The 25858-nt window shown below is 40.9% G+C and overlaps 3 protein-coding genes across 9 annotated transcripts in view; 2 read left to right on the forward strand and 1 right to left on the reverse strand.

Annotated features, from left to right (window-relative positions):
• The window catches only part of LOC121876451 (ras-related protein Rap-1b-like), a 61795-nt gene extending 54627 nt beyond the window's left edge, over positions 1–7168 (forward strand). For 4 of the 5 annotated variants that reach the window (XM_042381541.1, XM_042381540.1, XM_042381543.1 and 1 more), the window contains exons 4-8: positions 236–259; positions 3768–4061; positions 4355–4495; positions 4967–5190; positions 5450–7168. In XM_042381541.1, the coding sequence (XP_042237475.1) occupies positions 236–259; positions 3768–4061; positions 4355–4495; positions 4967–5190; positions 5450–5591 (825 nt within the window). In that variant the 3' untranslated portion in view covers positions 5592–7168. The remainder of the gene's footprint in view (positions 1–235; positions 260–3767; positions 4062–4354; positions 4496–4966; positions 5191–5449) is intronic. The other variant, XM_042381544.1, reaches the window with a different exon arrangement.
• Positions 7169–11745: 4577 nt separating this feature from the next.
• Positions 11746–17277, forward strand: LOC121876452. 3 transcript variants are annotated; one of them, XM_042381547.1, is made up of 4 exons: positions 12292–12598; positions 13820–14051; positions 14160–14487; positions 14775–17277. In XM_042381547.1, the coding sequence occupies exons 1-4, from the start codon at positions 12578–12580 to the stop codon at positions 15967–15969; spliced, it is 1776 nt and encodes a 591-aa protein (XP_042237481.1). In that variant the 5' UTR covers positions 12292–12577; the 3' UTR covers positions 15970–17277. The 3 variants fall into 3 exon arrangements, with proteins under 3 accessions (XP_042237480.1, XP_042237481.1, XP_042237479.1); XM_042381546.1 differs by lacking the exon at positions 12292–12598 and adding an exon at positions 11746–12232 and having other exon boundaries at positions 13820–14487; XM_042381545.1 differs by having other exon boundaries at positions 12390–12598; positions 13820–14487.
• Positions 17278–18469: 1192 nt separating this feature from the next.
• Positions 18470–21016, reverse strand: LOC121876457 (trypsin-1-like). The gene is made up of 3 exons (XM_042381553.1): positions 20915–21016; positions 20368–20481; positions 18470–19819 (listed from the first exon to the last, which is right to left on the reverse strand). The coding sequence occupies exons 1-3, from the start codon at positions 20942–20944 to the stop codon at positions 18626–18628; spliced, it is 1338 nt and encodes a 445-aa protein (XP_042237487.1). The 5' UTR covers positions 20945–21016; the 3' UTR covers positions 18470–18625.
• Positions 21017–25858: the final 4842 nt, after the last annotated feature.

Here is a 25858-nt window from a genome sequence, read left to right on the forward strand (position 1 = left end):
TTAGGATAATCTTTCATATTTAATTCTTCCTTCCAATCCCTAATCCTATCCTAATCCTGGTCACAATATCATCCCTAATCCTACCTCCAATCATATCCCTACTCCCTAATCCCTCTACAACTCCCTAATCCTTCCTCTAATCCCTCTACAACTCCCTAATCCTTCCTCCAATCCCTCTACAACTCCCTAATCCTTCCTCCAATCCCTCTACAACTCCCTAATCCCTCCAATCTAGCCGGCCCTGTATGAGGAAGATAGGGTGAGATAATTTTATTAACTATTTGCTATTTATTGCTATCCCATCCGGCTTAAGAGCTATTTATTGCTATCCCATCCGGCTTAAGGGCTATTTATTGCTATCCCATGCGGCTTAAGGGCTATTTATTGCTATCCCATCCGGCTTAAGGGCTATTTATTGCTATCCCATCCGGCTTATGGTCTATTTATTGCTATCCCATCCGGCTTAAGGGCTACTTATTGCTATCCCATCCGGCTTAAAGGCAATTTATTGCTATCCCATCTGGCTTAAAGGTTATCTCTTCAGTAAACTACCTCTATCTGGCTTGGCCATCAATTGGCTATCTGACTTCTAATCTCATCTGGCTTGGCTTATTCTATTATCTCTCTATTCACTAATCTATCTGGCTTCTACAGTAACCCTATTTGGCTTATCCACTAACCATCTGGCTTCTACAGTAACCCTATTTGGCTTATCCACTAACCATCTGGCTTCTAAGGTAAGTCTACCTGGCTTCTAATCAATTAATTTAACCTATCCGGCCAACCCAGTAAATTAATACTTATTTATACAGACAGACTGACGATTATATGAATTATATATACAACCCCTCATGTACTGGAGATAATCAGAATTATTGATATAATTTGCTGATAATTACTAAGTTAAAGGTGTTATTATGTCATTATTACTATCAACATGGTGATAATCTGTAATAATGGTGATAATCTATAATAATGGTGATAATCTGTCAACATGGTGATAACTGATAGGAGGTGAGAGAAGGGAGAGGGAGGAGAGGGAACAGTGAGGAGAGGGAATGAGAGAGAGGGAGAAGAGGAAACAGCAAGGAGAGGGAATGAGAGAGGGGGAGGGAAAGGGAAGGAGATGCAGATAGTATTGACAAAGAGAGAGAGAGAGAGAGAGAGAGAGAGAGAGAGAGAGAGAGAGAGAGAGAGAGAGAGAGTAAAATCACCTCACTAACTCACTAATTTCACCGGCCATTAACATTTAACACCTCCTTGCCAGCACTAATTACCCCCCCAGAGGTAATTAGCATCATTTCAAAAACACAAATTACCCCGAGAGGATGACATCAAAATGGTATTAATGACTTTCTAATTATAATGAGTGAAATATTTATGCTAATGAGTTACTCAAATGCGATTTAATACTTACCGCTCAGTGCAATTTTCTTAAGCTAAATTGCCAGTTAATATTATAGGTGATGTATTTATTGATGTATATAATCTATTGTATTTTTATAGACTAATGTATATAATCTATTGTATTTTTATAGACTAATGATATAATCTATTGTATTTTTATAGACTAATGTTATAATCTATTGTATTTTTATAGACTAATGTTATAATCTATTGTATTTTTATAGACTAATGTTTATAATCTATTGTATTTTTATAGAGTAATGTATATAATCTAATGTATTTTTATAGACTAATGTATATAATCTATTGCATATTAGCACTACAAAATGCAATGGGTGTTTTTAAAATCTTTCAGTCAAGAGTTAAAAATTGACTGCTAGATTAATATCCTTGTCCACTAGAATTTAAAATTAGTTTATAAAAAAAAATACTGATAAATTATATACCTGTAATATATTTTGTAATTTACTGCAATACCTATAAAGAATATAATTAAAGGGGTGTGTGTGTGTGTGTGTGTGTGTTAATACTTGATATACGAACCCTAGGGCTGAACACATTGAGGTTTTTATGACGATTCCCCATAACAGAAGATTATCCATGGATCACCTGAAGATTAGGCCCCCCAGCTTATTAGGGGGTTAGGATAGGTTAGGTTGGGTTAGTTTGGTTGGGTTGAGTGAGGTTAGGTTAGATTAAGTTTGGTTAGGCTAGCATTAGGGTGGTTAATCATTAGGTGAAATAAGCTAAGGGGTTAATATTCAGGTGACCCAAACTGACCAAAGATACAAAAATAATTAATCAACAACAAACAAATTACATAGAAAATAAATAACTTACACATAATTATGACTACAGAATCTTTTAAACATATATAATTTCTGAACCTAAATCGAATTAACTACAAACATACATTATCACGATTAATTATATTTAACTCTTCGGAAATACAGACCCTTAGACTGGTAATTACACCGAATTTTACCAATTTTCAGTAAGTAAATCATCCCCTATTGACGAGCTACGCCATTTTCCTCTCAGCCACTGAACACAAAGAGAAAAATACAGCGTCAATCTCCAATGTAAATTAACATAACGGTCCAGAGGGATTAATTTTTTTAACCTCCCACGGTGACGAGTGTGTTGATGGGTGGGGTGGGGTTTTTTGTGGGTGGGAGTGTGGGGTTTTGTGGGAAGTGTGGGCTTGTGGGGTGGGGTGCGGGGTTTTGTGTGGGGTGGGGTGGGGTGGGGTGGGGTGCTGGTGGGGTGTGCTGAATAGGGAGTGATGATTGATTGGGTGTGGTGGTAGTGGATGAATGGGTGGGCTGAATGGGTGGGTGGGTGGTGGGTGGGTGTGGGTGGGTATTATGTTTGGGTGAGTGGGGAAAGTGGGTTCAATTAGGGAACATAAAACAAAATTAAACCCCAAAAAACGAAACCAAACAGAAAAATCAATAAAAAACAGAAAAAAACGGGACATTTCCACCATCACATGACAGACATCTTGACCAATTAATTTTCCTTCTTGTGATTGAAAAAAAAAATCGATGGTGAAGAATTGGTGTTTTTTGTGTTTTTTTTATGCCTGAAGTGATGACGACAAGTGACTGATTAACTGCATGTGTTTTTTGTGATTATTTTTATTATGTGTGCTTTTTCTGTTTGTCTGTCTGTATTTCTGTCTATTTGTCTGTCTGTATCTGTCTCTCTCATCCTTTCTGTCTTTCTGTCTGTCTTTCTTTTTGATTGTCTGTCTGTATCTTTCTCATCCTGTCTCTCTCTCTGTCTGTCTTTTCTTTCTCACTGTCTCTCTCTCATGCCCTCTTTTATTTCTGTCTCTTTCCTTCTCTATTTATGTCTCTCTTTTTCTTTCTTTGTCTACTGCTCCATCTCTCTCCTCTTCTTCTTCTTGTCCTTCTCTCTCCTCTTCTTCTTCTCCTTCTCTCTCCTCTTCTTCTTCTCCTTCTCTCTCCTCTTCTTCTTCTTCTCCTTCTCTCTCTTCTTCTTCTTCAAAGCTTAAAATTATATCTTGTGAGGTTGCCATGGTAATGCTTGTAATGGCTTCTGACATTGCCATGGTGATGCTTTTGAGTGCTTCTGATGTTGCCATGGTGATGCTTGTGAATGCTTCTGATGTTGCCATGGTGATACTTGTGAATGCTTTTGACATTGCCATGGTGATGCTTGTGAATGCTTTCTACACTCAAAAACTCTCTCTCTACACTTTCAAACTCTATCAATTTCTCTCTCTTGCCCACTCACTTTACACTCTCTCACTTACTCTCTTACTATACACTCTCTCTCTCTCTAACTCTATACTCTCTCTCTCTCTCTCACTCACGCACAAATCTGTCTTCCAGCCTTCACCCGTCAGTAAGGATGAGGACACAGCTGTAGAAGGAGCAACAGCGGCAGGAGCACTAGCAGGGACATCCTCACGGGGCGCGGGTGACCCAGGGGCCGGCACGAGCAACGGGGCGGCCTCCTCGTCAGCGGAGAAAGACGGAGACAACCCAAAGAAGCGGAGATATAGGGTGGTGGTGATGGGAGCGGCTAAAGTGGGCAAGACTGCGATCATCAACCAGTTTCTGTATGATTCTTTCACCTCCAAGTATACCAGGACGATTGAGGAGATGCATCATGGAGAGTATGAGGTGGGTTTTGGAGGGCGTGGTGGGTTTTGGAGGATGAGGTGGGTTTTGGAGGGTGAGGTGGGTTTTGGAGGATGAGGTGGGTTTTGGAGGGTGAGGCGGGTAGAGGGTGAGGTGGGTTTTGGAGGCTGTGGTAGGGATTTGGAGGGTGAGGTAAATTTTCAAGGATCATCTAGGGACTGGTAGACAAACCGGTTGCTGGATATAAGAGACAAAAACACAGTCAATCCCTTACAAATCCATTTCCCATCCCCCAAAAACATCCGACTTGTCCTAATCACCTTCTATGTCCTCAGGTATCTGGCATGTCCCTCACATTGGACATACTGGACACGTCGGGATCATATGAGTTCCCTGCTATGAGAGAATTGTCGGTCAACACAGCGGATGCCTTCATTTTAGTCTACTCGATCACCGACGCAGAATCCTTCGAGGAGGTAAGTGTCCGAATATCCTAATGACCCGTGTCCAGACTCCAGAGGTAAGTTTTAATATCCAAGCTGAGTGTCCGTATGTCTTAATGTGTCCAGACTCCAGAGGTTAGTTTTCATATCCAAGGTGAGTGTCCGTATGTCCTAATCACCCGTGTCCAGAACTCCAGAGGTTAGTTTTCATATCCGAGGGTGTCCCCACGTCCTATGTCCAAAGGGCTCGAGGTATGTGTTTTCATCTGTCTCCAGGGGTATGTGTGTTTACATAGGGGCGTGTCTCTTGAGTCAGTTTATGTATGTTGAGGGATATTTTGTGTTTCTCTCTATTTTATCTATCCAACTATCTACCTATCTATCTATCTACTTAGCTATCTATCTATCAATCTCACATTATGCCTAACCACCTAAAAAAGTGAATCTCTCTCTCTCTCTCTCTCTCTCTCTCTCTCTCTCTCTCACAAACATACCACCCCATAGATCCGCCATCTTCGAGAGTTCATCCTCCAAACGAAGAAACAAAATGTCCCTATCGTGGTAGTGGGCAACAAGACCGATCTCGAGGACCAGCGTGCGGTGCCCCTCGAAACCGCCGAAACCATCGTCCTCGTAAACTGGGAGGGCGGGTTCCTCGAGGCCAGCGCCAAGGACAACCTAAATGTATTGCATATCTTCAAGGAACTACTCAACCAAGCTAAGATCAGGTGGGTGGATGAGTGAGTGGGTGGGTAGGCGGGTGGGTGGAGGAAATGAATCATGAAGAGTATGAGGAAGATTTGATTTGATTAGGTTTGGTTAGTGGCAGATTAGGTTAGGTTACGTTAGGTTAGGTTAGATTAAGTTAGGTTAGTGGTACAGAAGATTAGGTAAGGTAAAGTTTGGTCACAGGTTAGATTAGATTAGATTAAGTGACCAACAAATCCTCAAATCAAGTTACGAGACTAATTAACCTTCCACTGACAGGTACGCCCTCAGTCCTGCAGTCAAGAGGAGGCGACAGTCCATGCCTAACGTGGGTATGCAGATCACCCCAGCCCAACTCTCCCACCTTCACCACATTAGACAGAAGAGCAGCGGCAAACGGAACTCCTGCGTCATTTCTTAGACCCTCGACTACAGGGGCCCGGCGGAACCTTGGACAACAGGAACACAGGAACACGGAAAAATATAACGAGAACGGAACGACAACAATTACGAAGAACGGTTAAATTAGTTGCAACAATGTGAAAAATTATGGAAATTTATGGAAAACAGACATATGAGAGACTTTGGTTATATATTTATGAATGAAGGGGGTAATGGTAGGGGTATTAATGGGTAAAACTAAGGGTAGGAGGGTCAGAGGATAATAGTAGATATTAATGGGCAAAACTAAGGGTAGGAGAGCCAAGGCATAATGGTGGAGATATTAATGGGTAAAACTAAGGGCAGAAGGGCATAACCTGACAGAGCCCTCCCTTGGAAAATAAGGAAAAAATTCAGTACATTACGTTACAGACTGTTACAAAGGCCTATCTGTATCCTGTGATGCTCATAATTAGTTTGAGTAACACCTGGGCTGAACACACAGGTAATCTGAGGTGCTTTTAAACCCTCAGGTAATGGTAATTAGAGAAGCTATTAGCTAGTAGTCTTTCATGTAACACCTTAAGATAAAATAGCAACAGTATATGGCTATTAGATAATGGTTAAATAGCACAGTGAGTGGACCTTTAGCTTGTGTGAATAGAGAGTGATGACACATAAGAACTATGGGCATTAAAGATGTATTTCCTATTTTTTGGGGCTATATTTTCACTCCAGTTGACATCTAGAGATATTTTAGAGAGGCATTAACTTATTTATCATGAGTGTTCGTATGTTAACAAGTAGACATGAATCAGACATTATCTTATTTTTCATTGGTGTTTGTACGTTAAAATATAGACATGAATTAGACAACTTATTTTCCATTGGTGTTCGTACGTTAAAATATAGACATAAATCGGACATTATTTATTTTTTCAATTGGTGTTTGTACGCTAAAATAGACATAAATCAGACATTAACTTATTTATCATTAGTGTTCGTTCGTTAAAATACAGACATGATTAGACAACTTATTTTTCATTAGTGTTCGTAAATGACAAAATTATTCACCTCCACAAAGGACACAGTTTTGATGTTGTGTGTTGATAACGTTAGTATTAATACGTCATATTTACATGGTGTTCGGTGACGTCACGAGACAGACAAAAGGAAAATCAAGTTTAGAATTTAAGTGCTTCGTCGAAACTCCATAGAGGAAAAAATATGGAACGCGATTGAAGTTACTGATACAAAATACATTAGTTATAAAGTCATCGATTAATAAATTATACAGTAGCTACAATGAAGATGTATTAGTGATTTTATTTCCCGGGGCATGGAGGAAAATACATGGAAAAGGACAGTTTGATGAGGAGAAAAATATGTGGAAAAAGGAGTTTGACGAGGAGGAAAATATTTGGAAAAAGGACAGTTTGATGAGGAGGAAAATGCGTGGAAAAAGGACAGTTTGGGGACAGATACAGGATACAATGTTTACATCTGGTGATGGAACTTCTGCTTGTATGGAGGAAAAGAGGAAAGAGGTGGATATGGTAACTATTGAATAACTAATGGAAAAAAATACACAAAATCAAAAATAAAAGAGTGAATAAATACACAATCCTTATATTCCCTATAAAACAGATGCTAATCCTTATATTCCCTATAAAACAAAAGCTAATCTAAGCATGGAGAAAATTACACAGAGTACAATAATACGCGAAATAATTATAGAGATCAACATACAAATTATTACAAAGAAAACAAATAAATGCTTGAAAACAAATACATAATTATATACCACATGAAACAAAAGCTATCTAGGTAATGATATCAAAGAGAATTATGGAAAAACATTAGTATTTTCATCCATTTTGTGACTTGGATGACATTTTATGGATGTGTTGTTAACGGCAGGAAATGAAACGTATGTCGGCAATGACGATGATAATAATAATATTAATAATTTCTTCTGTTATTTCTACATCATAATGTGATTAGCATTAAGTGAGGCAATGTTCTTAGGGTCTATTTTTTGATTGTAAGTTCAAGCTCGATCACGAGATTAGCTGATCAAAGTCTAGATCATAATTGGACTGTTATAACTGATTATGAAACATATTTAATCAGGTTATATTCCAATCTTTTTATGATAGTTTAAATCTCTGATTGTAAATTAGGTTTTTGATCATATTTGAATCTTTGATCAAGGATTCAATTCTTGATCACAAAACTAAACTTCTGATTAGATTTCAATCTTTGATCTAAAAGTGTTTAAATCTCTATACTGATTTGCACCTAATCTTTGGCTCTTACAATCCTCCTACAGTGAGCCACAGACAATTTCCAATCTTTTATCCAATCTCTCTTAAAGGTGATTATGACCCAATCTTATATAAATTTACCCATTGTACATATATAATCCCTTTTTCCAATCTGCTAATCTCTACTCCCATCCAAGTTATTTTAATCTAATTCTTCATGGATTCTATTTAGCTAATCTTTACCTAATCTTCAACAGGTATTCAAATCTTTTAGCTAATCTTACACAAGTCATTTTACCAATCTCCTTAATATACTGGTTTCCAATCCACAATCATTATTCCTCCCACCTTTGTAAATAGCTAATCACATCTAATCTCTACTATAACAGGTTTATATAATCATTCTAATGTGATTTGTTCTTCTATCTCCCAATCTTTCCAATCGTATATAATCCTTTAATGCTTCCAATCCCACACAAGTATTTGAATCCTACAAAATCCTTCCAATCCTACACAAATCTTTATCCCAAACACACAATTGAATCCTACAAAATTCTTCCAATCCTACAATCTCCTAATTCCAATTTTTCCAATCTTCATGTGGAATTTTTATCCAATCTTTCGCTTTTAGTCGACATAAACGCCAATTTCATAATATATATATATATACAGCGACTCCAATTAAACCTTTATAGATCTTGCAATTTTATCGGTCTGTCTGTCTTTCTGTCTGTCTGTCTTTCTGTCTGTCTGTCTTTCTGTCTGTCTGTCTGTCTATCAACTGCTGGTGATATAAAGAAATGATAAAAGTCTGTTAAGAGCATCACACAAGTCACTTACTACCCAAACAGCCAATTAGAATCGAGCTTTTGGGTGTACGTGTAACCTGATTGGGCGACGCTATGACCTGTCTGATGCTCCCAAACTCTCGTATTAATTCTAGTCATTTGTTTGTTTGTTTATTTGTTTATTTTGTGTGCTTATTATGCACAGGGTGTCTCATAGGTGGTGGATACATATACAGGGTGTCTCATAAGTGATGCAGTGGGTGGAGCAAGGGGGTGTCAATTTCAAGCAACTTGATTGGCTGATGACTGTGGGTGGAGCAAGGTAGTGTGTCAATTTCAAGCGATTTGATTGGCTGATGACTGTGGGTGGAGCAAGGTAGTGTGTCAATTTCAAGCGATTTGATTGGCTGATGACTGTGGGTGGAGCAAGGTAGTGTGTCAATTTCAAGCGATTTGATTGGCTGATGACTGTGGGTGGAGCAAGGTAGTGTGTCATTTTCAAGCGATTTGATTGGCTGATGACTGTGGGTGGAGCAAGGGGGTGTGTCAATTTCAAGCGATTTGATTGGCTGTCGATGCAGTGGGCGGAGACAAGTGATTCCTCCCTTCTATTTCACAACCAAAACAACAACCATTAAAATAACAACAATTGCCCTCAGAACCACAACCACAACACCCAACCACAATTCTTTATAACAACCACAACTACTACAACCAATATAACCACCACATTCACAAGCATAATATAAATATTCAAATCCACAACCACCACCATTAGTTGTGCAAGACAGACTTCACAACTACAACAACCAATTTAGTTCTTAACACAATATGCATCACGACAACAATGATAACTGTACAACCACACCACCCTCACAACCACAAATACCACCCTCACAACCAAAATGAACTCCTTTACAACAACCACAACCAACACAACCACAACTACCACCCTCAAAACCACAACAACCACAATTACCACCACCACAACACCCTATAGGAAGCCCTCTCTTTGTTATCTACGTTTTAAAGAAATTTATAAATATATATAAATATTTGTAAGGATCACCTGAAAATTAGCTCCTCCCCCAGCTAATCCCAGCTAACCGAACCTAAAGATTAACCACCCTTAAGCTAACCTAACCTAACCTAACGTAATCTAACCTAACTTAACCTGAAGCTACCTTAACCAAATACTAACAAAATTTAATCTCATGCTACCCTAACCTAACCTAACTTACCTAAAAAAAAATACTAACCAAACCTAACTTAACCTAACTTAATTGCTAATCTAACCTGCCCTAACTTAACCAAATCTAATCTAACACTGTACTAACCTAACCTAATACTAATCTCACATAACTTAACCTAATCTAACCTAGCACAGTACTAACCTAACCTAACTTCCACAGGTTACAACAGAGTTTAATAATCAGGTGAAATAAATTAGGGAAGGGGCACTAATCAACAGGTAACCATCTGTAATTAATGACAGGAATGGTGACACCCTTTACCTGGGCGTGACAGGTGTAAGGAGCGTTCACTGGTAAACTGTGTCACCCTAACTGTTTGTATATAAGAATTAATGACAATACAATATATCCTAGAGTATTGGAGAATGTTTTATTTAACCTGTGTGTGGAGGAGGAGGGGTGTGGGGGAGGAGGGGTGTGGGGAGGAGGGGTGGGGGGGAGGAGGGGTGTGGGGGAGGAGGGTGTGGGGGGGAGGAGGGTGTGGGGGAGGAGGGGTGGAGGAGGTGTGGGGAGGAGGGTGGGGAGGAGGGGGGTGGGAGGGTGGAGGAGAGGGTGTGGGGAGGAGGGGTGAGGGGTGGGGGAGGAGGGGTGGGGGAGGAGGGGTGTGGGGGAGGAGGGGGGAGGAGGTGTGAGGAGGAGGGGTGTGGAGGAGGAGTGTGTGGGAGGGGAGGAGGGTGTGGGGGAGGAGGGGTGTGGGGAGGAGGGGTGTGGGGAGGAGGGGGAGGAGGTGTGTGAGTGGGTGGGTGGGTGTGTGTGTGTGTGTGTGTGTGTGTGTGTGTGTGTGTGTGAACTATGGGGTCCTTATGAACAAACAAACAAAAATGAGGGAACATAAATTTAGTCGATTTAAAGAAAATGATATAAGTTCATGGGTAAATTATATAAGAGAGAAGAGAAGAAAAGAGGGTAAATCAATAACAGATATTTACTGAATAAAGTATATACCAAGAACCATCCATCTATCTATCAAACAAAGGTAATTAATTAATATCAACTTTTCCTTGTACCGACATAATCATTTCTTCACTAATCGTCAAAAAGGAAAATTTTCTTCAGTTCTCGAGATTCAGGAAAACTTTTTTCCCTGAAACATAAAATTCTAATGAAATGTAACAAAAAACACACGTACAGACACACACACACACACACACACACGTACACAAGTATACACAATAATAATAATTGTAGTCAAGAAAATCAACAAAAACAATAGTGATAAATGTCATGTGGTGGTATGGCTGGCAGTTGCAGCATTTCCGTATACAGTTGCAACAATTATAGTCATCACTGCAATAATTACATGAATTCTTGCAACTCTTCAAGACACTGTTTTTGTTTGTTTGTTTGCTTGTTTTTTTATGGGGAATAGCCCACCCGGGCATAGGTCATCGACCCACAACGGGGCCTAAGGGGCGACAATTCCAGTACATTCATTCTTGCAACACAGCCAATTCATTTTTGCAACACTTCGTCACTATTGTAACACTTACATTCATTGTTGCAACACAGCCAATTCATTTTTGCAACACTTGAACTTACTGTTGCAACACTTGTCACCATCATCACTCCACCATCTGGCACGTGACATTTATTCTCTATCTCTCCCCCTGAAGCAATACTATATGTTTAATATCATCTGACATCCTGTACTGACAACTCTCTGGATTTACCGACAACAGTGGTCACCCCCACATCCTCTCCCCCCTCCCCCTCCATGTCTCCCCTCCCTTTAGCCCCAGTTCTCCCCCCCATCTCTCCATTGTGTATGTTTATCTTCCTTTCCTCTCCTTTCCTCTTTCTCCCGAGCTATATCCCTCTCCGCTCCCCTTTCCTTCCCTCCCCCAATATTGTATCCACCCCTTGCCAACCCGGTTTCTTGCACCCCCCCATAATAATCACTTCCCCTCTAGATACACCAGCCAGACATTTCCGAGCCGTGTGTGTGTGTGACGAACGTGCAGCCAACATCGTAACGCAACATCCACTACAAGTACAACAGCCACGACTAGCATTACGAGTTACCCACACACTGGCCAGACAGTTCCGAGCCCTGTGTGTGTATAACAAACGCCAGTGTAAACAGAAAATACCACAATCAAAGTATTTATCACACAACCCCAGATAAGAGTTCGTCTCTGTGCTGAACCGACATAAGTAACACGCAGATACAGTTTTCATGTAACGAAATTAAACATTACATGATGTGATTGAAATACAGGATAATACAGTAACCTAATGATTGAAATATAGTATGGTAACCAGTGATTGAAATACAGTATAATACAGTAACCTAACAATTGAAATACAGCAAAAAATTAGAAATTGGGATGCAGATACAGTGACTGTTTGAACCCACGGAAACTGAACCTCAAAGTGAGTGATATAAGTAATTACAGTTTGATACAGTAACCAACGTGCAAAATACAGTACAAAGTTACAGCTGTGGGAAACATAAACCTTTAGATTACAGTACAGTAGTTTAGACCAAGTATAAATGCCTGTAAGGTTAGTTAATAGTGGTAGTTAATGTACTGTATATACACACACCTGTCAGAACTTGCAAATCTGTCATATATATACACCTGTAGACAAATCTAAATCTGTCATATATACAGTACACACCTGTAGATATCAAACTTCTCTACACCTGTCTTATAGAACACACCTGTGGACACCTTGTCTCCTACATACCTGTTAATCTGCACAGGTGTATGGCAGATGATCCCAAGAGTAATGAAGGTAACAATTATCATTAACATTTGTATAATTTATCAAACTTTAATTATTAAGAATTTAGTGAGATAATTACTGCAATGTGATTTTTCTATTAATAATAATAATACCTGTAATAATAAAAACAATAATAACAATAACAGCAACAATAATAATAATAATAATAATAACACAAATACTAATGACAAAAATAATAATAATAATAACAACACACCTGTAATTAGGACCAACATACCATCACAGGTAAAAACTCAGGTGGTCAGGCCAGATTTTATCATAACAAGAGATAACTCTTTGTACAAACATCCTCTCTCTCTCCTCCATCTCTCACACTTTGTCAATATCACCTTCTCCCCCCTTCCCCTCATCCTCTTTCATTCTCTCCATCCTTCCTCCCTCAAGTTCTCCCTCCTCTATCATTCTCTCCCTCCCTCATCACTCCTCCTTACCTCGTATCTCATCCTCCCCCTCTTCTCTCACCCTCACCCACCCTACCACTTCTCCCACTCCCCCTTTCATCCTCACCCCTCCCTCCCTCCCTCTCCCCTCACCTTCTCCCACTCCATCCTCACCCCCCCCCAACTCTAATCTTTGGGATACAATTAATTCTGAGTTACACGATCGCAGAATTATCTGAGGTGCGCAAATGAGAATGATATTGGTGTCTTTTTGCATTTATATATCTCATTGTGGAGAGAAAGAGAGAGATAGAGAGAACATACTATATTTAAAAACCTGTACTAGTAGTTTGAAAACACGCACGCACGCACGCACGCACACACACACACACACACACACACACACACACACACACACACACCTTTTTTCACACACACACACACACACACACACACACACACACACACACACACACACACACACACACACACACACACACACACACACACACACACACACACACACACACACACACACACACACACACACACACACACACACACACACACACACACACACACACACACACACACACACACACACACACACACACACACACACACACACACACACACACACACACACACACACACACACACACACACACACACACACACACACACACACACACACACACACACACTCTCTCTCTCTCACCCTAAACAATGCTTCCCTCGATGGCACACACACACACAACCACAGGGACTAATGTTATCGTCTGAACTCATGATTCCCGTAAACTGTAATGCCATTTTCTTTTATTTACAGGCCTCGAAAATGACCAATTCATCGGGGAATATCAGTACCGAGGCTAATATCGCCAGTATAGGGTATGAGGGTACTACCAGCGACAGCAGTAGCTTGGTGGATTTACTAGACTACACAGGAAGTACGATCATGTCTACTACTACGACTACTACTACAGACTACGAAGATGCTACCAGTGAAACCAGTAGCCTGAAAGACCTCCTGGCTAATACCAGCACTACAGACTATGAAGATAGCACCATTGAAGCCAGTAGCCTAACAGGCCTCCTGACCAACACAAGTAGGGCCCAGGACTACACGACAGACACCACCACCACTACCACCACTACAGACTATGAAGATAGCACCATTGAAGCCAGTAGCCTAACAGACCTCCTGACCAACACAAGTAGGGCCCAGGACTACACGACAGACACCACCACCACTACCACCACTACAGACTATGACGACAACTCTTACAATAATCCATACGACTTCCTGGGTAATGTAACTGGTGCCCTAAACTTCACACTCTCGGATATGGATTCAGAGGAAGAGGAAGTCGCAATGATCCAATTTGTGACGTACGAGGTCCTCCTGCCGATGGTGATAGTGACCGGAGTATTGATCACCACCATTGGCCTCATTATACTCAGCAAACCCAAGCTCAGGGTCAGACCTGTGAATAAGTGAGTAGATTCAGCTGTTTTGTTTACATGTACACGAGATGAAACAGTTGCCGTAAAATACATAAAATCTGGTACGTAACGAAGCCTCAAAAACACTGAAAATATCATTGTTTCTTTATAAATAAAGAGATACACAAATTGACTAAGTAATCGTAATATTAACTGATAAATAAATAGTAGACAGAGTAAATAGACAAATACAGTACAAATATATAAAATCGTAAACAGAGAAACACATCAATCACACCTGAACATCCCCAAGCTGACCCCACCTACAACTCCCACAGGTATTACATGCTGCTCCTGGGGACAGATGTGGCAGTGTTGCTAGTCAGTCTCTCCAGGGTCATCACCGTCAACGGCTGCCGCCTCTACTCCTACGGCGTGGCTTTCTACTTCGCTCACTTCTTCTTCAGCATCTTCTCCATGTTCCAGTCCTTCACCCTCTTCATCATCCTGTGGATCTCCTACGACAGGTATCTCGCCCTCTGGAACTTCAAGAGGTTCCAAGAGGTTCAGAGTCGTCGAGTGTTTAGGATTCGTCTCTGTTTTACCATTGTGGTGTGTGTCTGCAGCCACCTGAAGCACCTACTGACGGGGGAGGTGATGTGTTCTACCGACGGTGCAGGAGGGAGCGAGGTCTTGGGTAACGCCGGGGTCTCGGTTAACTACAGCGACCACCAAGACAGCAAAGAGTTCCTGGAGCCGACTTGTGAGAACGGGTCTTGGATACTCAAAGATGAAGTCCACAACCTTGACCGTAACAACCCGTGGGAGGTGTTACCGTGGGTGGCAAGGGGCCTGGCGTCCCTCATCATCCCCATCATATTAGTCGTGGTGTTCAACGGAGGGATCGTGGCCGGGTTAATCCAGCGCCGTCTAAACAACTCGGCGGCGACCCCGAGAACCCGAGGCCGAGCGTACTCCAGCATCTACATCACCCTGGCCATCTCCACCACCTTCTTCGTGTGTACCATGCCCATCACCATCTACATCGTCTTTTATGCCGAGACCGAAGACTGCCGAGGCACTTACTCCGTCGAGGTCTTCCGTGCCGTGGCCAACCTACTCATGGTAATCCGACACCTCACTCACTCTCTGATCTTCTCCTTCAGCGAAAACTTCAGGATCGAATTGGGGATATTCCTCACGGGTGCACGGCGGAAGATCGTCTCCGCCTTCGGGAGGAGATCCACCCACGGCCGTAGACTATCCCAAAAGACACCCAACTCCTCCCGCCCCCTCACAGCGCCCTCCTCCCGGCTCCTCCCTAAGGTATTCGTCGTTTCTCTCCCCGACAACACGGACGAACGGACCACCAGCGACCGTACCGACAGCTCCGCCCTCTCCAGCACCCCTCCACGGCTCACCACCTTCTCAGAGACCGTCCCCCTCTCCCCCACCAGACGCCTCCCTAACCACCTGGACGACTTTAACCATTCCTCCCGTCCCTCTGTCATTACCCTTGATGAAGAAATCTGAGGATAGAAGCTTCTGTTCCTATCTATCTCTCTCTCTATCTATCCAATTATCTATATTTATCTTTATCTATCTATCTATATATCTATCTTTATCAACTGCACTATCTTTATCTTCATCTATCTATCTTTCTATCAACTGTATCCATTAATTTATGTATCTATCTATCTATCATCTATCAATCTATTTAACCATCAATATAAGTGTTTAAATTAAAATAGAATCTAATATATACAGACCATTATAATACAGCTTCTCCCAGACTTACGACGGGGTTAGGGACCAAAATCCAGGTCGTAGGTCGAGTAGGTCGTAAGTCGGGGAGTCGCTGTATACTGTACTATATGTTATTATACTATATGAAATTATTATAAGGAGACATTCTAATAATATATGTATATAATATATTTCATTAGAATGTTTAAGAATCTAATATATTAATTCTTTATTTAGTGAAAACTCCATATAGCGGACTTCTCTCTATATAGTTAGTTAGATGGAGGTTTCACATCTAACGAACCCTCGATATAATGGACTTTCATCTCTATATAGTTCGTTAAATGGGGGTTTCACATCTAACAGATCCTCGATATAATGGACTTTCATCTCTATATAGTTCATTAGATGGAGGTTTCACATCTAACGAACCCTCGATATAACGTTCTTTCATTTCCACAGTCCTTTAAATAGAGGTTTTACTGTACATCTAAACACATATACTGTATAAACATTAAAACATATAAATTAATTCTTCATAAATGTCTATATATAACTCGAACCTAACCTAACCTAACCAAACCTACCCTAACCTAACCAAACCAAACCTAACCTAACCTAACCTACCCTACCCTAACCTAACCAACTTGCAACATGTACAATAAATTATTATGGCATTTTATATTCTTTAAACACATCCAAAATTATTTGAAAAAGTTGCAATAACCAGAATTTGTTTATTAAATGTATAAGATTATATTGTAACACCGTATATATTTTATAATTATTCTCTCTCTCTTTCTCTCACTCTCTCTTTGTCTCTCTCTCACACAATTTCTTTATTTCTCTGTATGTATGTCTCTCTCTCTCTCTCTCTCTCTCTTTTTAGCTCTCTCTTTCTCTGTCTTTCACTGTCTGTCTCTCTCTATGCCTCTGTCTGTCTGTCTGTCTCTCTCTCTATGCCTCTGTCTGTCTGTCTTTCACCAAGTTCCTTCTGAATGTCTTCATTTATACACCAAAACTTCCTGTTAACTTTTAGTGAATGTGTGTATGTCAGTGTGTATATATTTACCTAAAAATATATTTAATAATGAATGTATTTGTTTTATTTATACACCAAGTAATATTAATCCCATACTATATTAAATACAGCGGTCCCTCGGTTAACGAACGCTTCGGTTAACGAATTACCTTCCATAAGAATCTTCATTTCGGTTAACAAACAAAAATTCGGTTAACGAAATTCTTACGAAAAAGTGTCAACATGTTTTGGCTTGCTCACCAGCTGGAAGATTAGTCCGCCAATACAATAATCGGTTCTAGGGCTTAAATTCGTTCCCATTGGAGTAAATATCAAGAAGGTTGTGTCATTCAATATTTTTCCAAGTTTTATATTAAAATTATTAGTCATTTTAACACTTAGTTAACATAATTGCAGTACAGGGAACTAGTTTTTGGTGCGCCCATCAGCCACTCCACTTACCCACCAAGGAATCAGTTTGTGAGTCTGTTCAGTGGAGGAAACGTCTTGCTTGAGACTCTCTTGAACATAAACTATTTTTACGTTTGTACAGTACAATTATTGGTCATACAGCACAGTGCAGTGTTGATTTAAAGACAATAATCTTGAATTAGACCTAGTGAAAACTCTTATTGGTGAGATGACTGCATCAAGCATGGGTCCCCTAGAGTGTGCTTTTTCCTCCATCCCCACTTCCTTCTCTTCTCCCTTCTCCTCCACCCCCACTTCTAATTCCCATCTACATACACACCTCAAAGTAAGTGTACTTTATTGCATTTAATTTTACTTTGTATGTACTTTTCAGTGAGCTGGAACCAATTACCCAATATCCCATTGAAAAAATTTATTCGGTTAACGAACGACCTTCAGGAACGAATTGTGTTCGTTAACCGAGGGACCACTGTAAATATTTATCTATCTAGGTGAGTTTATCTTATTTCTTTAATAAAATAATAATATCAACAATACCACTAATAACAACAATAATAATAACAATAATAATAACAATAATAATAATATTAATAACAACAACAATAATAATAATAATAATAATAATAATAATAATAATAATAATAATAACAACAATAATAATAACTTTGTAAAATTAATAACAATGATAATTACATACTTGTACTACTGTATGTGAATTACATGAAAGCTCTTGGGAACTTCGTGTTTTCTTGTTTCCGTGTGGCATATATATACTGTACTGTACATATATTTGTTTATTTAGCAATGGAGGCCATATTATTAATTAAAAGATGATATTTTTGTAGTCTTTATTATTTTCATGATGCTTTCTTCACAGCTCATACAATACTTATGATATTATTATCTATATTAACTGGTGTGTGTGTGTGTGGTTGTGATCTACCTGCTGAATGTGTTCAACTCTTACAACAGCAGATGTTGTTGTCATAACTATTGACAGTAAGTGGCACCAGCAGTGTTGGTCTTGATCCAGGACAGAAACTTGCTCACCCTGGCATACACTCCTGCACTATTAGGGGAGGCACAACCATCACCGAAGGAGACAATTCCCACTTGGACATACTTGCTGTTCTCGGCCACGTAGAAAGGTCCCCCCGAGTCTCCCTGGCAGGTGTCCTTACCGCCCTCCTTGTATCCGGCACACATCATCCTGGGCGTGATACTTTTGCCCCAGCAGGATTGGTCCAGGATGGGCAGTTTGACCTCCATCAGCTTTGATGGCTGGTCACCCCCCGACTGTAGCGTCCCCCAGCCCGAGGCGATGCCCATCTCCCCGACGTAGGTCTTCGTGTCGTCCTGAGGCAGACACACGGCACCGACCTCTTCGTGCGAGGACAGGTTAAGCGGTTCTCTGAGGAGCAACACAGCGATGTCGTAGTCGTACTGTTTTGGATCATAACTGGCGTGAATGATGACTTTCTTGACGGCCACCAGCTTGGTTACACCGGATACGTCATCACTGCCTGAGGACATGTCGTGGTCGCCAACACCCACCACCAGACCCCTGTCAGACTCTCGTTCTCCTTCCTTGTTAAAGAAGCAGTGAGCGGCGGTGAGGACGTAGCGGTCGTTGATGATGGAGCCACCACACCAGTAAGCAGATTGTCTCCTTATCTTGAGGCCCACTTGCCATGGGTACTTGTGTGTGGGCGACACCTCCACACCACCCACAATACGGGATGGGTTGGCCACACCACAATTACAATTTCCCCCAGTTGGTGGTTTGGTTGCAGGGGGTTTGGTTGTTGGTGCATCTGTACTACTAAACATGTCGTCAGTGGTCCCCAGTGAGCCATAAGCTGCGAGACTCTTCACCGTACACTCAAAACCCTTGTCCTTGCCCTTCTTGTTTGTCCTAAAAGTTAATGTAAGTTGGTTGCTGTTGGCAGTGAACTTCTTTTGTCCTTGACCGCAGAGTCTCTGGGCGGCCTTTTTACCGTCAGACAACACCAGTCTGTCCCCCCTACACCACTTGGACTTCCTGAGGTAGAAGGAGGGACAGTTGACCTCCAGCGTGTCCTTCGGGTCCTTGCTCACAATATCCCATTTACACTTGTTATTGTTGGGGTACTTCTCAGGGTAGCCGGGGCTGCTGATGGTGACCTCTTCCCCGGGCTCCAGTTCCTGTAGTTAGGTCAATGGAGGTCATGGCTCTATTACCTCTCAATCCTTTCCTTTTTCCCATTAATTCATAATTCTTATAATAATAACTAATAATTTAATTGATTATCTGTCACAGGATAGTTACTGTACATGAATAATACAAATTACATTAAAACTAATCTGAGAATACATACACAACTACCATCATCTATACAGCTATACGTCTGAGAATACATACACAACTACCATCATCTATACAGCTTTACGTCTGAGAATACATATACATCGATCATGATCATCGTTTCCCTGCCTCACTTAACATACACAAACATTTGTATGACTTAAATGGTACAAAAATCAGCTTGTGGACCTCATAACAAAGATAATTTTTCCTTCGACCAAAATCTTTCTGAAATTAACGGCTCACCAAAGTGTTCGAGCGTGACATAAAATGGACTTGTTGTGTTTTGTTGTTTGTTAAATGTGTTAATATTGTTGTTTGTTAGGTGTGTGTTAATACTGTACTAATAAGAAGGTAGAGGTCAACACCAGGTGGTAAAGAGGGTTACCTTCTTTCCTCCACATGTGGCACGGGACAACTTGGCCTCCTTGTAGTTGCCTCCCAGTTTAGGCCGCCAGTCTTCCTCTGGCAGGCCGCTGACCATAGCCATGCTGGCCCACACCTGTAACACAAAATGTGAATTAACAAGACAATTCCAGTGTGTGAAACATTACCTGAGGATCACACACCTGATGTTAGTGGCTACCACACCAGGTGACAGCAGGTGTGTGAGGGTGAGAAGAGTGAGGGAGAGTTGTGTTGGTGAGAGGGTTTAAGGAGGGAGGGAGAATTGTGTTGGTGAAAGGGTCTAAGGTGGGAGGGAGAGTTGTGTTGGTGAAAGGGTCTAAGGTGGGAGGGAGAGTTGTGTTGGTGAGAGGGTCTAAGGTGGGAGGGAGAGTTGTGTTGGTGAGAGGGTCTAAGGTGGGAGGGAGAATTGTGTTGGTGAAAGGGTCTAAGGTGGGAGGGAGAGTTGTGTTGGTGAGAGGGTCTAAGGTGGGAGGGAAAGTTGTGTTGGTGAGAGGTTGAGAGCAAGGAGAGGTTTGAGAGAGCCTCACCAAGACAGCCAGAGTGATGTGAGTCTTCATAGTACCAATAACAGACTAAGACTGCCTCTCCTCCCTCCTCCACATCTTATATCTGAAGAATCTCCCCACCTGTGGCTCAGGTGTCCACTAAGTAGGTAACATCAGGTAGGGGTCTATCTCAGTGAATGGGGCACTGACCTTTACCTGAAATAGCACTTCTGTATAGATATAAATACGTCCACCTAATTATCTCTCGCGTGGGGTTCATTCTTGACTCCTATATGTGTTTGATATAGGAATGACACACATACAGACTGATAGATGCAGGAATGACACACATACAGACTGATAGATGCAGGAATGACACACATACAGACTGATAGATGCAGGAATGACACACATACAGACTGATAGATGCAGGAATGACACACATACAGACTGATAGATGCAGGAATGACACATATACACTGACTGACAGGTACCTCCCTAATGCTAACCTAACCTAATCTCCTCCCACTCATCAAGTTCAGTAATAGATGCAAAAAACCCTCTAAATAGTGGATATTCTCAATAACAGAATCCTCCCAATAATGGACGGAGCTTCCCATGAATTAGTCTGGTATTGGGAGGGAGACTAAAGTAAAATGATTGTGTTGTATTTGGCACCAGACAGACAAGGAGGGTCAGGGAATTGATGTAAGGAACCAGGATGAGCTCAAACCCAGGGATGGTTTTTAGTTGTAGGGACCGTGGCCATCATCAGTGGAGTTAGCTGTAGGGACGGTGGCCATCATCAGTGGAAGTTAGCTGTAGGGACGGTGGCCATCATCAGTGGAAGTTAGCTGTAGGAACATAAGCTAATGTTCATACAAAATAAACTGGGGGAGCTAATCATCAGGTGAAATAAACTGGGGGAGCTAATCTTCAGGTGAAATAAACTGGGGGAGCTAATCTTCATACAAAATAAACTAGGGGAGCTAATCATCAGGTGAAATAAACTGGGGGAGCTAATCAACTGGCATTTAGAATTTCGGTCACACCAATTTACTAAAGGTAGACTCCCATTAACCCAAAATTGGCAAGTACCACTAATATTAGGGTAGGTTTAATTCCTATACAGTAACTGGTATTTATTTCATTCGGTAAAGGTTGGGTTAGGTTTTGATTATGGGAGAAGGCAGAACGTAGGAAGGAGTGATTGATGAATGTGACATCTGTTCGCATTTGATATACCGTATAATTATCTGGGGTGTGTGTGTGTGTGTGTGTGTGTATTTCTCTTACCCTTATACACACACACACACCTTTAGTACACACCCTTGCACAAGTCGACCCCAATTTATGAATTTTTTAGTTACGTTTTTTTTTGCAAGTCTGAGTCTCTTTGTAATGTTTTTGTGGCAATTATATACTATTTTAGTGTTGTTATTATTGTTGTTGTTGTTATTATTACTGCTGTTATTGTTGTTATTATTAGTTGTTATTATTGTTGTTGTTATTATTATTGTCATTGTTTATTGTTGCTGTTGTCATTATTCTTGTTGCTATTATTGTTATTATTATTGTCATTGTTGTTAGTAAATAAAGTGTAGCTTAATAACAATCTTTGTATAACATAGTTGATTATAAAATATTATAACTAATATGAATATAATATACCAACTTGGATCAGGACTAAGTGTAGTAATGTTATATAGCACATGAGCCTGAACAACAAGTATACTACCCTACCCTGCCCTGCCCTACCCTACGTTAACCTGCCCTGCCCTACATTTCCCTACCCTACCATAACCTTCCCTATCCTATGCTACCCTGCCCTTAATTTCCCTACCCTACCATAACCTACCCTACCCTACCCTGCCTTACATTTCCCTACCCTACCTTAAACTACCCTACCCTGCCCTACATTTCCCTACCCTACCCTACATTTCCCTACCCTAACATAACCTTCCCTACTCTACTCAGCCCTGCCCTCTTTCCTCACCTCACAGGATGTCAACAAATTCTTCATAGGATATTACTTAATGCCGGGAGTTTTCTCTTCAACAACACATAAAGTTGAGGGAATTTTGTTACAGATGTCATATTTGTGTTGTTTTATGATTTAGAAACAACAGTTATCTTGGTAAAATTCCCTTAACTGTATTGCAAAGTTGAGTGAATTTTGTTGCAAGTGATTATATTTTCAGTTTATTTACAGTACAAGGATATTTAACCTAACCTAACAAAAATGAACCTAATCAAAGCAAACCTCAACTAGCCTAATGTAACCTATCCTATCCAAACCTAACCTAACCAATCCGAACCTAACAAAACAAAATCTAACCTAACCAAACTGTTCTTATAAACCAGGGATTGAGAGTTCGATTTTCACATGGGACCCAATATTTTAGATGGTCCTTCTCTATTTAATCCTTCTATCTATCTATCTATCCATCTGTGTAACTATCCTCTATCTATCTATTGCAGGTGGTGTGATTGAAGCCCATACTCAATTCTATATCTATCCAGAAGTGCTATTTCAGGTAAAGGTCAGTCCCCCATACACTGAGATAGACCCCTACCTGATGTTACCTAATTAGTGGACACCTGAGCCACAGGTGGGGAGATTCTTCAGGTATATAAGATGTGGAGGAGGGAGGAGAAGCAGTCTTAGTCTGTTATTGGTACTATGAAGACTCACATCACTCTGGCTGTCCTGGTGAGGCTCTCTCAAACCTCTCCCTGCTCTCAACCTCTCACCAACACAACTTTCCCTCCCACCTTAGACCCTCTCACCAACACAACTCTCCCTCCCACCTTAAACCCTCTCACCAACACAACTCTCCCTCCCACCTTAGACCCTCTCACCAACACAACTCTCCCTCACACACCTGTTGTCAATAGTTATGACAACAACAGCTCACACTACGGGTACTTCTCATAGTTGCGGCACCAACCTCAACTACTAACAGCTCTCGGTAATAACACTAATTGTGTACTCTACCTCTCGGGGTCTTATATCCAGAGTTGTGTTATGGCAGCAGGGAAATGAAAACAAAATAAATCTGACTAACTGTTGTTTAATTTATGTCATCTAACCTAACCAAGCCGAACTTAACCTAATCTAATCTACTGCTGTGTAACCTAACAAAACTCGTCCTAACCTAACCAAATTCAACCTAACCTAACCAAGTCAACCTTAACCTAATCTAATCTACTGCTGTGTAACCTAACAAAACTCGTCCTAACCTAACCAAATTCAACCTAACCTAACCAAGTCAACCTTAACCTAATCTAATCTACTGCTGTATAACCTAACCTAAACTCATTCTAACCTAACTAACCAAATTCATCCTAACCTAATCTCAACTAACTTATTACACACACACAGTATACAAAGTAACAGTAAATTGCTAAGACAACAAGTAGAAACATCCACACACATACTTGTTCATATCCTCAACACACACACACAGTATACATAGATGTATATAAATGAATAGCTAATAATTAAAAACATGACGATTTACGATGATTTTATTTACTTTACCTTATTTACCTAATGGCCGCCCAGTAGAGGTGGCCAAGCAGAGGGAAGAAGGTCATTGGGCTGTGTCAGATCCCTCCATTGTTCTTGATGTCTTCTCAATGGCTATTTTGAATCCCATTACTGTACTCTTGTCAATGTCATAGTTTGGGCTGGTAGACTGTTTTAGAGGTCAGCCACCACCACAGCTCAAGTTGATAGACCATTCCATAGATGTACGGTCATCCAAAAAAAGTCCTGTCGCGGACCATGAACCCCGAGATTCAGACTCTTGAATCCGAAGCATTTATGGACAGAATAATATATCAGTGTCTCCTGCTTCGGGTTCAAGAGTCTGAATCTCGGGGTTCGTGACAGGACTTTTTTGTGTGACTGTACCACCCAATGATAACTCGACCAGCTTGTAGTTATGTCCCCTTGTGTTGGTGGTGCGTGACATCTCAAATGACATGTCACGGGTTCATGTTTTCCATATCTTTCGGGATTATGAATGTTTCAGTGAGATCTGCCCCAATGTGTCTTGTCTGAAGGGTTTATAGTCCTAAGGCCCTCAGTTTAATTAGATAATTGAGATGACATATTTCAGGAATCATCTTGATTACTATGTTAAACCATTTCTAGGTATGTTAGGTCTTTCTGGAGGTAAGGTTTCCTGTATACAGTAATCCAGACTAGGAGATACTAAGAGATTTGTATAGATGAAGGAGCATTTTCCTATCTTTGTATATGAAAATGTCCCTTTTTTGTGCTTTCAGTAGTGTCCCTTTTATAATGATGTCCCCTTTTGTACCCTTTGGTGTTCCTATTAAAGTAGTGTCCCATCTTGTGCCTTTAGTGGTATCCCAATTATAGTAATGTCCTTTATATAGTAGTGTTTCATATTAGGAGGTGTTACAATTTAGGTAACAGTATGTCCTTCCTTTTACAGTGTCCCTTTTAAGTATCCTGTGGGGAAGGGGAGTGGGGGGGGGGTCTTTATAAATGTCCTTTTTCTCAGTAATTTTCTGTGTCCAACTTTAGGTATGTCCATTTTTTTTCCATGGGAGTGATTTTTTGACACAAATTGGAGTTAACAAGTTAGGGTGTCTAATCTGGAGTGTCTAATCTATGGAGGGTGTTAAGGGGAGGGAAGATGGGGGAAGTGGGTAAAGGGGGAAGCAGGAGGGGGGGCACTTAGCCACCAATTATAGATAAGGGTTAAAGGTTAAGCCAATTTATATCTTTTTTTTGGGGGGGACGACAATTTTATGAGTCAATCCAGATGAGGGGGAGGACAAGGGGTAGTCAAGGGGAAGGCATGGGGGAGGGCAAGGAGGTTATCAAGGGGGAAAGCAAAGGGGAGACAAGGAGGATATCAAGGGAAACAAGTAAGAGACAAGAGGAAGGCTAGGGACTAGACAAGGGGGAGGCAAGGGGGGAAGACAAAGGGGTTCTAAACTTTGATT

Source organism: Homarus americanus, unplaced genomic scaffold (genome assembly GCF_018991925.1).
Source record: "Homarus americanus isolate GMGI-L3 unplaced genomic scaffold, GMGI_Hamer_2.0 scaffold54095, whole genome shotgun sequence".
Lineage (NCBI taxonomy): Eukaryota > Metazoa > Arthropoda > Malacostraca > Decapoda > Nephropidae > Homarus > Homarus americanus.